The sequence below is a fragment of the Pelophylax lessonae genome, assembly GCF_965119305.1.
Source record: "Pelophylax lessonae genome assembly, chromosome: 9".
Taxonomy (NCBI): Eukaryota; Metazoa; Chordata; class Amphibia; order Anura; family Ranidae; genus Pelophylax; species Pelophylax lessonae.
This window is the reverse complement of record NC_138776.1, coordinates 125,571,903-125,585,120: the sequence shown is the minus strand read 5'-3', so window position 1 is coordinate 125,585,120 and position 13,218 is coordinate 125,571,903. Positions and strand designations below refer to the sequence as shown.

The window sequence follows — 13,218 nt, the reverse complement described above, 5'->3', positions numbered from 1 at the left end:
GTGTAGGAACAGTGATCAACGGTCCTACATAGTCTGAACACTGTTTCTACACAGGGGAGAATGACAGGCGGCTTGTTTACATCAGCCGCCTGACTTTCTCCCTCTGTACCGACGATCGCCGAGTGACCGGCGGACATCGGGTCCACTGGTCACACGCACTAACTTCCCTGTGAACGTACCGCGGCGGGCGAGCGCCCGCCCGCTATTGGCTCACAAGGAAGTGACAGGCAAGTGACGTACTGATACGTCACTCTGCCTGGCCGGGGCTGACCGCCGCAGTATATAACTATGCGGCGGTCGGCAACCAGTTAAAGAATAACTAAGAGCAAAACTTTTTTTTTTAGTTTTTGATAGAGTGGAGATGGATTAGAACCCTTGTGAGTTTTTATTACTGTCTGGGCCCCCGCTAAGGAGAGTAACCCTTTCTATTTGTCCTGTTTGCCATTATCATCAAAAGTGAAAGTAAAAGAAAATCCCAAATTTTGGGTTGTCCCCAGCAAATTAATAGGAAGGAATTCTTCCAATGGGGGACACTAAGTCTGGTGAGCTGGGGGTCCCCAAGGAATGTCCTTAATTTGCAGGGATTCCTCTCTTCCGGTTTGGTTATCGAAAAGTAAGTGAAGGGAAATCTCTTCAGTAAACCAAAGATGGCGGAAAAAAAAATCTCATAAGGATATAACCCTCCCTTGCTTTGTCCAAAATCAAAAAAAAATTTTGTCTATAGTTCCAGTTTAAAACCCCATTAAAAATCTGTAGAATGACTTGAAGACTGCAGTCCACAAACAGTCACCATCAAATTGACCTGAACTTGAGCAGTTCTGCAAAGAAGAGTGGGCAAATATTGCAAAGTCTAGATGTGCAAAGTTAGTAGAGACAAATCCCAACAATCTAAAGGCTGTAAGGCCCCGTTCACATACAAGCGACGCTACTTCCCGGGGCGACCTCCGAGGTCGCGGTGCGAGCAGCGCGCCACGACCACGGAGCGGCCGGCATGACTTCATAACATTGAAGTCTATGGCGGTTGCCTCCAGGTCGCCCCAAAGAAGCTCCGGACCCTTTTTCTAAGTCGGAGCGACTTGTGTCGCTCCTATTAGAACGGGTCCACAGCTTCCCTATGGAAGGCGACCTACAGCGACCTGTGAGGCGACCAGGTCAACAAAATACTGACACAAGGGGTTGATGCTTTTTCAAAATCAGTGATTCTGTTTTTGATTTTTTTTTCTGACATGTTGGTTTTTATCTTTTACTTGGATGTTATAAGTTTCGTTGAATAAATACTTCTGGATAAAACAAAAACTGTCTTCATTTCAGGCTGCAAAGCAACAAAATGTGATTATTTTAAAGGGGGGCTGACAAACCCCTGTCTTCAGGTTTAATAGAAGTCAGCAGGCAAGGAGATCAAGAACAACATTAGCCGGTAGTGTCTTCACAATTAATTAAAGAGGAAATGCATTTGGGAAGCTTTGCCCAAAAAAAGGCAAGCAGAGGAAAAAGGACTAGTCATTAGTATAGGCCCCTACACAGTGCAGACTTCATTGGAGTCTGCCTGCTCATCAGGGAATCTGTCCACTGATCCCCGTTGAACTGGAAGGTGGCTGTTCCGTGCCTGCTCCGCTTATGCAGAGCGGACACAGAAACAGCCCGCTCTACTCTATGGGCAGTCAGATGTAAACGGATCGCCTGTCCAGTTACACCCTACTGCCATCTGATCCAATCCGCAAAAGAGACGGGGAATGGATCCCTATCTGTCCGTTTTTAGTGGACAGGATCAGATGTCAATGGACACATGTTCATTGATGCCCCCCGCTCCACTGAGGAGACTGGATGGTCTGATTGGGCCCGCCTGAAAAACTACCATGCACACCAAATTGGTCTGCCTGTGTGACAGGGCCCTATCACTTAGCACATTGCAAATACTCTTTCTCAAACCAAACATATTGTCTACCCTAAAATCAGAGCTGTCAAGAGATCCGTGAAAGTAGGTTTGTACTGAAGGATAAGGACTCATTCACACAGGGTGTACTTTACCGTATGGCTATGCAGGGCTATGCTTACCTACATAGGAATGCCAAGATTTTCCGTGCATCTCAGTGCAGATAGTCCTATTGATGTTAATTGTCTGTGCAGCCGCTGTGTCCCAATATGACATCTATGTGACAGCATGAATTCGGGGACACGCACACACATGGATGTTCATATTTGAATGCAGTAGCTGTGTCCGTGCAGCTGCTGTGTCCATATTAACATCAATGGGTCTGCCTGCTTGGGGATGCACGGAACACCTGAACATCGCCGTGTGGGTAAACATGGCCATGAAGCAAGCAAATAGATAAACCATCGGTGCGAAGCACCTATTCCCTGCGCTCTGAGTGGTGCAATCCTCTATCCAGCTCGGCGAAAGACTTGTAAATGTCGAGAACAAACGACACGGCAACTTTGTAATGCTTCAGCCTTGCAGCCCCTCACTAGACCAGGGTGGTCTGGGAACACTATAAAACGATAAACCGACACAAGGGGCGCACCGGCCTAGTGCATTATCCTTTAAGCAGGTTTATTAAAATAATGAATTAAAAATACTCACAAATGAGTTCTTGATAAAAAAAAGCACATCAGACAAAGTTTAAAATCCTCAGCATCGAGATCGGGATTGGATCGTCCCCCACAGCTGTACAGGCTTACGCGTTTCGAGGCAGCGCCTCTTCTTCAGAGCCCGATCTCGATGCTGAGGATTTTAAACTTTGTCTGATGTGCTTTTTTTATCAAGAACTCGTTTGTGAATATTTTTAATTCATTATTTTAATAAACCTGCTTAAAGGATAATGCACTAGGCCGGTGCGCCCTTGTGTCTGTTTATCGTTTTATGGTAAACATGGCCCTGCATGGGGTATATGGTAAAGCACACTTTGTGTGAGTGAGCCCTAACTCTGCCTAGGATTTTCTTTTTATCGTAAGCTCAGTCTAAATTTCCCATGTTTGTAAAAGCACTTCTCCTTTCCTGTAATATATAAATTTCGGTAACTGTCTAAGGCTGGCTTCACATCTTTGCCCTGTGTTCGCACACACATTACCACAATGCACTCTATTACACCATCAATGCTTTTAGTGTGTTGTGGTGCCCTTTATTTTGAATGTCAATCAAGCACATTAAAGCAATGCAACTGTGTTAAAGTATGCCGCAACATACCATAACGCACAACCTGCATTGTGGTGCAGTGCGTGAGAAGAATACTGCTGGTGTATTTTTTTCTTCATTGTGCTGCATTGGTAACCCAATTTAAATGAATGAAATGACAATGGGGTTGATTTACTAAAACTAGAGAGTGCAAACTCTGGTGCAGCTGTGCAAGGTAGCCAATCAGCTTCTAACTTCAGCTTGTTCAATTAAGCTTTGACACCAAAAAAATGACTGGTTTCTATGCAGAGCTGCACCAAATTTAGCACTCACCAGCTTTAGTAATGAACCCCAATGTGTATTACCATGTGTGCGTTAACTCGCCTTGGTATTTTCCCTCACTTTGAATAGATCTCCGCTTACTTCCTGCTGTGTCTCTGGGGAAGAATGTGAAGTAAATTTCCCCAGATGGGACTCAGGCAAAAAAAAAAAAAAAAAAAAAAGAAAATGATTAGTAACAAGCATGTCCGTTAGGGATGACCATGTCATTGACCATGTGATTATATTAGGTTAACCACTTCAATACCGGGCACTTCCTGCCCAGGCCAAATTTCAGCTTTCAATGCTGTTGCACTTTGAATACCAATTGCACAATCATGCAAAAATGTACTCTTATGAAATATGCCTATGGGCAGTCCTAGGGGTATACTCCCTCTCTGCTATAGGTTCTCAGTTTTGTTACAAGCAGTGTCAGAAGAATTACAACTCCACGGAGGGGTGGATGCTGTGTCCGTCAATGGACATCAGCGAAATGGATTTTACGGTAAGTCAAAAATTAAATTTTCTCTTTCGTTCATTGACAGACACAGCTCCTGATCTTCTTAACCATTGGGACGTCCCAAAGCAGTGTTAAGTATGAGGGGTGGGAACAGCGAAAAATAAATTCCAAAGGCTAACTATAGCGAACCAGGTAAACAGTAGCTTAACCAAAACAACTGCAGCTCACCTGAAAAAAAACAATACACCCTCAAAGGGGACCAGATCCTCTAAACAGGAGCCTGAAAAAATCTTGCGGCTAAAGGAAGCATCCGCAGATGCCAACACATCACCATTATAGTACTTTGTGAAAGTGTGCACCAACGACCAGGAGGCGGCCTTGCAAACCTGTGTCACTGACACCTGATGACGGAAAGCCCAGGAGGCACTGAGCGACTGAGTAGAATGGGCCGTGACAAGGAAAGGAGGAACCCGACCCTGGATGGAATAGACCTGAACCACCGTCTGTCTGATTCATCTGGAAATATTTGAAGAGGAAACAGACAACCCACAAATAGTAAGTCTGACTTCCTAAAAGACTCCTTAGCTGCCAAGTACACCATAATTGCCCGGTTCACATCAAAGGCATGCAAAGCAATTTCCTTTGGATGTGTTTGTCTGGGACACAGGGAAGGCAACCTGTGTCCACAAGCCACAGCCTCTGCCTTCCTGTCAGCTGGGTCCTTAAAGGCCGGGGACTCTTCAACCGGAATCATGGTTGCCTTGTTTAATCTGAAAACCGGGTCCATCACGGGTGAAACAGTCCGGGTGAAACAGATGAGGCAGGGGAAGGCGAGGGGCGCTTTATGCTAGTCTGTCGCCCAAAAGCCACCTCCACCCAGGACACAAGGGACTCCAGGTCCGCCGTAAGTGCATTGATGGATAGATGGGACCTGGAGGGCCCGCAGCTTTAGAGAGGGGATCAGGTGGGGAGATGTGCTCCAAAGACTCCATGAGTCACCAGGGGGACCCCACAAAAAAATGTAAAACACTGCTTAGGGACAACCCCACCTCTCTGGCAGCACCACCCGGTTTCCAGTCACAGAGCAGCAATCGATCTTTAGCAAAGAGCGAGAGGAACCCATCAGACTCATCACCCACAGAAACCAGGCACCGCAGCCACCAGGAGAATCTGCACTGCACAAGCGGCGATCAGGAAATAATAGGATCCAGGAGTCAGCACCAGGGAATGAGGAGGGGCTCCCATCACCGAGCCCAGAGGGCTCCGCTGTCATGGCCCCTGCTATTTTCAATTGCAAACCACCGTAAAATGGCAGCCGGACTACACAAACATGGCCTCCATGCATTGAGCACACAGGCTACAAGAAAATGGCGCCATTGGCCTCAAGGACAGGCTCAGGCAGGACGGGGGGCCCTGGCAGGAGCCCCCACCATGTACAACCCCCCCTGCACAGGAGATCGTCCAGTCGACGGTGGCACATCCCCCCCGCCCCCTATACAGCCCCAGTGTAAGTGGACGGGGGGTAGAATAGGGGACAGATGAAAGGGGGTGCCTGATAGGAAGGAGGGGAACTTGAAGGTCTGAACGTCCCAAGGAGGGGCCCACCTCTACCCCAAAACCCTTCAGGGGGAGAGGGGGGACAGCTACTCACAATACCAGGAACCAGGCGGCACAACTCCAGACAGATCCCCTCGCCATCGAAATGGAGGTGCTTTCGGCCAGGAGGAACGCTATGACTCGGGCCGAGACCAAGTCGTATGCAACCTCGCGAGGCGTTTAATTCGCAGGCCAGCCCCGTCCAGTGGGGCTATGTTGCGGCTGACATAGCGCAGAGCTGAGGTCTCGCTGGGGTGACCACTGGATCTAGATTATCCAGCCCATCGCCCAGTCTGGCAGTTGATTGTAGATCTCACAGGAATAAACCAGGAGAAAAAAATCTATATCTAAAAAGAAAAAATTGGCAGGACCAGAGATCCCAGCCAGGAACTAGGTCCTTACTCCTGACTAGGCAGTAAAAATCTGAGTACCTATATCACAGAGAGGGAGTATACCCCCTGGGACTGGCCATAGTGTACTGCTCCTGTAGGGGGCAGTATAACCCAATGGTTAAGAAGATCAGGAGCTGTGTCCGTCAATGAACGAAAGAGAAAAGTAATTTTTCTTCTTTACTGATGTGTGCTGATGAGGCTGCTCTGTTGGAAACTGCTAAGGCTGCACTGATGGGCACTGGTGAGGCTGCACTAATGGGCACTGATGAGGCTGCACTGATGGGCACTGATGGGAAGGCACTGGCAAAACTGCACTGATAAGGTGGCACTGATGAGCATTGATAAGCTGCACTGATGGGCACTGATCAACGCTGATGGAGCTACACTGATCATCAGGGCACTGATGATCAGTGTAATTGTGCCCTGTCAGCCTTGCTGCTAATCGGCTCTCATTTCCTTACACTGTGACAGGGTGTAAATAAAAGAATGCCAATAACCAGCAAGTTTGTTTACATGTGATCAGCTGTGATTGGACACAACTGATCACATGGTAAAGGGCCGATGTGATTGGCCCTTTACCTTGATCTGTGATCACCTGTGTCAAAAGAACAAAGCGATCACAGGGAGCATGCGGGGGCGTGTCCTGGGAGTACATTCATGGACGCCCTCCAAAAACAAAAGAGCTGGGTTATAGCCGTCTTTTGCCTATGGCCCAGTAATAAAGTGGTAATGATGTCACCAGCACCCCCACCCCTTTGTTATGTCTGGTGAATGCTTCCACAAGTGAAGCCACCATTGTGTCCTTGGTATATAAATTTGGTGCTGACAGTCTTACAAAAACAGCCTTTTCAGCCCATGTAGCATATCCCTTTGGTTCTGTTTGACCAAGAAAATTGGTCTTTTTGGTTGCAGTAACTTTAGTCAGAATTAGCAGCTCTTTATTGTAAAGAGCCATTCTTGATATTGCATCAAGATAGGGTGATTCTACGTCCACACCCAGATTTTTTGCCCAAGGTGGTGTCCACTTTTCATTTGAATCAGGATATTATACTGCCTTCCTTCTTTCCAAATCCTCAAACAGCAGGGGAAAAGTTATTACATTCTTTTGATGTAGTACGTGTATTCAAGATTTATTTGAAAAGGTCAGTTCAGATTCGTAAGACCGACCTTTAGTTCGTGCTACCGGAAGGGCCCAGGAAGGGGCAGGCATCTAAATCTACTATTTTGCAATGGATTCACCAGATTATTATCCAGGCATATGGTTTAAAAGGGAAGGTTCCACCTTTTCCGTTAAAGGCACACTCTACCAGAAGAGTAGGTGGCGCTTGGGCAGTTCGCCATCAAGTTTCTTAGGCTCAGATTTTCAAAGCTGCGACTTGGTTGTCAGTGCATACGTTCACTAGATTCTAGTGGATGTTAGGACCCAGGAGGATTCTGTATTTGACCGCAGCGTTCTGCAGGCAGCTATGTAGATCTTCTGCGGTCTGATGGTGGTATTTTATGGTGTCCCCCCCCAGGGCCCGCGCTCCCGCTAGGCGAACTAGGCAGCCACCTAGGGCGCACTGCCGCCTAGGGACGCACTGCTGGCCAGACTTTTCAGAACTGCTGACTGCCTGACTCAGATTGTGTCACTTACTGTGAGTGACCCGTGCACCATCTGGAATGGATCTCATCATCCGAAGGACCGGACCGCATCTGATCCGATTCTGTGGCCGCCGCGCACTCTCTCTCTGCTGCGGAGCCCACACAGCACTGGTTGCTAGAGCCGCTTGGCGTCTAGCAACCAGTGACATCACTTCTTCCTCTTCGGCTCCTCCACTCCGCTGTGCCGCCTCCTCCCCGGCCCCACCTACTCCAATTTGGCTCCGCCTCCACTCCACCCACTCCACTTCTGCCACATGGGAGACAGTGTTCTATCAGAAGACCCTACCCCATCAGAAATCCATACCCTCGTCATTTTCGGTTCAGATCAGCTGTGGATTTGTCATGCATCAGCTGTAGCCGCGTCACATGTCTTAGTGTTCATGCGGGTCGGGCAGCGGGCAGGGAGATCTCTTATAACAAATATCCATCCGATCTCCATGGCCCACACTGTGCCCGACCGTTGCGATATTATCAAATTTCCCTACCCATTGCGCGCATGCGCACTAGGACGTTTGACATGGCTACAGCTGATGCATGGCGAATCCACAGCTGATCTGAACCGGAAATGACGAGGGTATGGATTTCTGATGGGGTAGGGAGATCTGATAGAACAGGTGTTCTACAGTTCAACAGTGTCCTGCTTTGAGCGACAGGAACCGATCCTGCATACAGTGGATGACCCATGAGGAGGCACTACCGATGTATGGTATTTATGCACAAGCTGTGTTTATCCACTCTGTCAGCGGAGGTTGAGAAGTGGATAATCGAATGACTGTTTTTCATTGTGGAGTGCACTACATTGCCATTGCTTCACCCTCTGCTGTGGCTTCTTCATCTTGCTGTGAGATCGGGTCCTGAGACAGTGTCTGCTCTGCAATATGTGCTACTGCTTGACCACATGCTGTCATCTCCCTGTTCATGTTTCTTTGCTTTTAACCATCTGGCTATATGCTCCCACTGTGGCTAATGTGACTTTTTCTTATTTCTGCTGACAGTTATAGTCCACCAATGGCGCCTATATGCAAATACATATATATGGATAATTTCCAGGACTTTTATATTAGGCTATAGTGGTAAAATGAATATCTGACAGCCATTTTTGCCTCCCAGTATGTTTGCTGCACCCCCTTGTACTTCTTTGGAGTGATATATTATGGCTATTTAGCTGGGAGCACGTGAGGACTGAGAGACAGGCTGTATACAGTATTGAAAGGAAGGATCAATTCAGGTGCCTAGGGAGTTTAAGGTAAAAATTTGGGGATACTTCCAATTTAAATATGAGGCCTGCAGGCTGTGTTAATGTTAATACTGTTTTAGTTATATGTGCAGTGCAGTGCAATTACAAAGGCCACTAAACAGACTGTGTATGTAGATAGATAGTCTTAGGAAAAATCCATATTTCTTTATCGTACATCACGGGACACAGAGCAGCCATATTCATTACTATATGGGACGTTCCAAAGCAATGCACTTGAGGGGAGGGGGGACCAGGGCCGGTGCTAGACTATTGTGCGCCCTAGGCAAGACCAGCTACTTGTGCCCCCCCTGCCACCCGCACTCCCCCCCCCACCACCTGCGCCCCCAACTGCACTGCACATATAACTAAGACAGTATTAACACAGCCTGCAGGCCTCATATTTAAAATAGAAGTATTCCCAGGCTCAGGCTGTGTACAGTATGGCATCATGATGATGATGATGCCATACTAGTACTACTGTACACAGCCTGAGCCTGGGAATACTTCCAATTTAAATATGAGGCCTGCAGGCTGTGTTAATACTGTCTTAGTTATATGTGCAATGCAGTTGGGGGCGCAGGTGGTGGGGGGGAGTGCGGGTGGCAGGGGGGGCACAAGTAGCTGGTATTGCCTAGGGCGCAAAATAGTCTAGCACCGGCCCTGGTCCCCCCTCCCCTCAAGTGCATTGCTTTGGAACGTCCCATATAGTAATGAATATGGCTGCTCTGTGTCCCGTGATGTACGATAAAGAAATATGGATTTTTCCTACAGCTTTCCTGTAAAATCCATTTCTTGGAGTATATTACAGGACACAGAGGTCCTTCCCCTCTTGTCTGGGATGTATATTGCTTGATACAAAAAGGAGGTACTTCCTGTATGGGAGGGGATATATGGGGGGGCTTCCTGCCTGATTGGTTGCCAGTGACCATTCACCTATAGGTGGTGTATAATCCATATAGTAATTAATATGGCCGCTCTGTGTCCCGTGATGTACTCCAAGAAAAGGATTTTACAGGTAAGCTGTAGGAAAAATCCATATTTCTCATCAGCAGTATATAGCGGCCTTGTGACTTCAGTCAGTGTCTATCCAAGCACTGGTGAAAGCTTGTAGAGCAAGTATTCTGACCTGCTTATGAGACTGCAGGACCCCTGACCCTCTGCCTGGACTGTGCTGATTGGCCCTGTGTGCTAATCACATGCACTCTCCCAAGAAAAAAAAAAAAAAAACCTCTCTAGCAATACACACTAAACTGAGCACGTGCAGCCCGACTCCATAGACTCTGTGTTATCAGGAAATTATCAGGGGGCAGTGGAAGAAGGGGAGAACCAGAGAAGACAGGATCAAATAGCCTTTTTACACAATGTGGAGGAATAACCCCTTAGGTTCCACAGTATAACAAGCATGCTTTACTGCATATTAAGACTGATTCTACTGCTGTGGGTTTAGTAACACTTTGGGCTCTTTCACACGAGCGTTCAGTTTTTTTTTGCCCGATCAGGTCCTTTTTTTTTTTTTTTTGAAACGGACACGGATGACACTTGTGTCATCCGGTCCGTCTGTCCGTTTTTCATCCCATCCGTTTGCGGATGAAAAACGGACATAATGTATCTCTATGTAAATACGGATGTCAGCGGATGACACCACTGACATCCGTTTTTGTGCCCGTTCCGTTTTTTGAACGGAAGAAAAAATAGTTTTCTCTTCTGTTCCAAAAAACTGAACTGAACTGAAAGGACGAAAAACGGATGTCAGCGGAGGTCCTCCGCTGACATCCGTATTTACATAGAGATACATTATGTCCGTTTTTCATCCGCAAACGGATGGGATGAAAAACGGACATATGGAACGCCCGTGTGAAAGAGCCCTTTAAAATATAGGTTGATATGTTAAGTTTAGGGACAGACAGGGTTAGTGATAGCGAGTTAATAAGTGTTAACAGCTTGGAGGAACGCAAGTGTTTATACAGAAATTCTGTTACCGACTGTTTTCACAAAGTACCGTACATAAAACAGGAAGCATGACAGTGCACATCTGATAGCCATGACACTAATGCCATGAAGATCACCCTTATCACACTCTCTGCTATCTCTGTAATGAAAGTTTATACCTGAGTACATTCCTATTCTGGACACATTTCCCCGACTGTTACAACGTCCTCTCTAGTTTGTTTACTGCTAACTGTCATTTGTCATTTTAAAACCACAACTAGATATTTCTCCTGCCATAAGGATCTGCTATGTAGAAAGACAATCACAGAGTATATCACAGAGAATATCATTTCATTTTAAACTTACCAAAAAAAAGACAAGATGCAGGGTGACCATAGTTGCTGCTTCGTACTCGTCTGCACTGAAACTGAAAGTAATGAACTTGAGGAGGAGCCTTTAAGAAAGTCATGTGAGTTCACAGAAGACATGACATGCCTGGCCATGCCTAAGTGTAGGGCTTTGCTTGTTTTTGTTTTGTTTTTTGTTTTTTTGTTTTATACATTTCCTCATTTTTAAAAAATGATTTATTATAAAATAACACACAATTGATTCAGGCTCTATTCAAATCTAGGCGTTTCGGATCGCGGGCAGAATTGCTGCGATCCTGCCCGCGATCCCGCACCATTGCAAGTCGCGGGATGCCCGTGCGATTCCTGTGACTTGCAATGGCACCCCAAACGTGGCACGATTTTGCCGCGATTGTCGCCCGAGGAATCACGGTAAAATAGCACAAGCAGAATTGCGGGACGCCTGTCGCCCAAAAGAAGTACTTACAAAAAAGACCGAAAATGTTGAGAAGAAAATTACATTTTCTACTTTTTCTTATAAAAAATATCCAATAAACTCAATTTTTGGCATACATTTAGCCCAAAATGTGTTTAGCTACGTCTTTGATAAAAAATCTCAATTAGCGTATATTTATCGGTTTGCGTAAAAGTTATAGCGTCTACAAACTATGGTGTACATACTGGAATTTATGCAGCTTTTACTTTCTGACTGGCTATCTCATTTCTTGAAGTGCTAAAATGTCAGGGCAGTACAACCCCCCCCCCCCCCATTACCCCTTTTTGGAAAGTAGACACCCAATAGATTTCCTGAGAGGCATGTTGAGCCCATTGAATATTTAATTTTTTTTGTCACAGGTGTTTGAAAAACGACAAAAAAAAAATATTCTTTTTTTACACAAGGTTATTGAAATTATATATTGCTCACACATGCCATGGGTATATGTGGAATTACACCCCAAAATACATTCTACTGCTTCTCCTGAGTATGAGGATACCCCATGTGTGTGACTTTTTGGCAGTCTAGCTGCATACAGGACCCCAAAAACCAATCACTGCCTTCAGACGCCTTAAGGGCGTAAATTGTTGATTTCACTCCTTGCTACTTATCAGAGTTTTGGAGGCCATGAAATGCCAAGATAGCACAATCCACAATTTTTCTTTTTTTTACACAAAGTTGTCACTTAAATGATAAATTGCTCAAACATGCCATGGGTATATGTGAAATGACACCCCAAAATACATTCTGCTGGTTCTCCTGAGTACAGAGATACCACATGTGTGAGACTTTTTGACAGTCTAGCCACGTACAGGACCACGAAAACCAATCACTGCCTTTAAGGTTTCTAAGGGCCTAAAGTGTTGATTTCACTCCTCACTACCTGTCACAGTATTGGAAGCCATGAAATGCCAAGATAGCACAACCCCCCCAGAATTACCCCTTTTCGGAAAGTAGACACCCTAAGCTATTTGCTGAGAGGCATGTTGAGTATTTTGCAGATCTCACAAGTTGAAAACTGAAAAAAGAAATACATTTTCCTTTTCTTTCTTCATTTTCCAAAACAAATGAGAGCTGCAAAATACTCATCATGCCTCTTAGCAAATACCTGTCTACTTTCCGAAAAGGGTTCATATGGGGGGTTTTGTGCTATCTTGTCATTTCATGGCCTTCGAAACTGTGATCGGAATGAAATCAACAATTTACGCCCTTACAAAGCCTGAAGGCAGTGCTTGGTTTCGGGGTCCTGTACGTGGCTAGACTGCCAAAAAGTCTCACACATGTGGTATCCCCGTACTCAGGAAAAGCAACAGAATGTATTTTGGGGTGTCATTTCACATATAGCAATGGCATGTTTGAGCGATACATCATTTAAATGACAACTTTGTGTAAAAAAATTAAAACAAAAAAAAACATTTTGTAATTTTCCCGAAACTTGTGGCAAAAAATAAAAGAGTAAGTGGAAGGGGGAAGCTAGTTCCTTGTTTCTGGTGGGAACTTCCTGTCAGTTGCACCCCTATTCCCACAGAAGAAAGCATGGCCTCTGTTCCATTGCAGTGAGGTCTGAGGAGAGGTATTGGAGGAAGATTTACCAATCTTTTCAAGTGGACAGATCCATACACTAGCTGAGGCTGGTATTCCATCCATACTGGGATCCTGCACACAGTGCACCACTTACCAATGCTAG

The 13,218-nt window shown here is 45.9% G+C and overlaps 1 protein-coding gene across 1 annotated transcript in view; it reads right to left on the bottom strand.

The window, feature by feature from the left end:
* Positions 1-11,121, bottom strand: part of LOC309562540 (tumor necrosis factor receptor superfamily member 6-like) — a 45,415-nt gene extending 34,294 nt beyond the window's left edge. Inside the window, exon 1 of the mRNA XM_082266788.1 lies at positions 11,055-11,121. Within this exon, the coding sequence (XP_082122914.1) occupies positions 11,055-11,084 (30 nt within the window). The 5' untranslated portion in view covers positions 11,085-11,121. The remainder of the gene's footprint in view (positions 1-11,054) is intronic.
* Between the last annotated feature and the right edge of the window lie 2,097 nt (positions 11,122-13,218).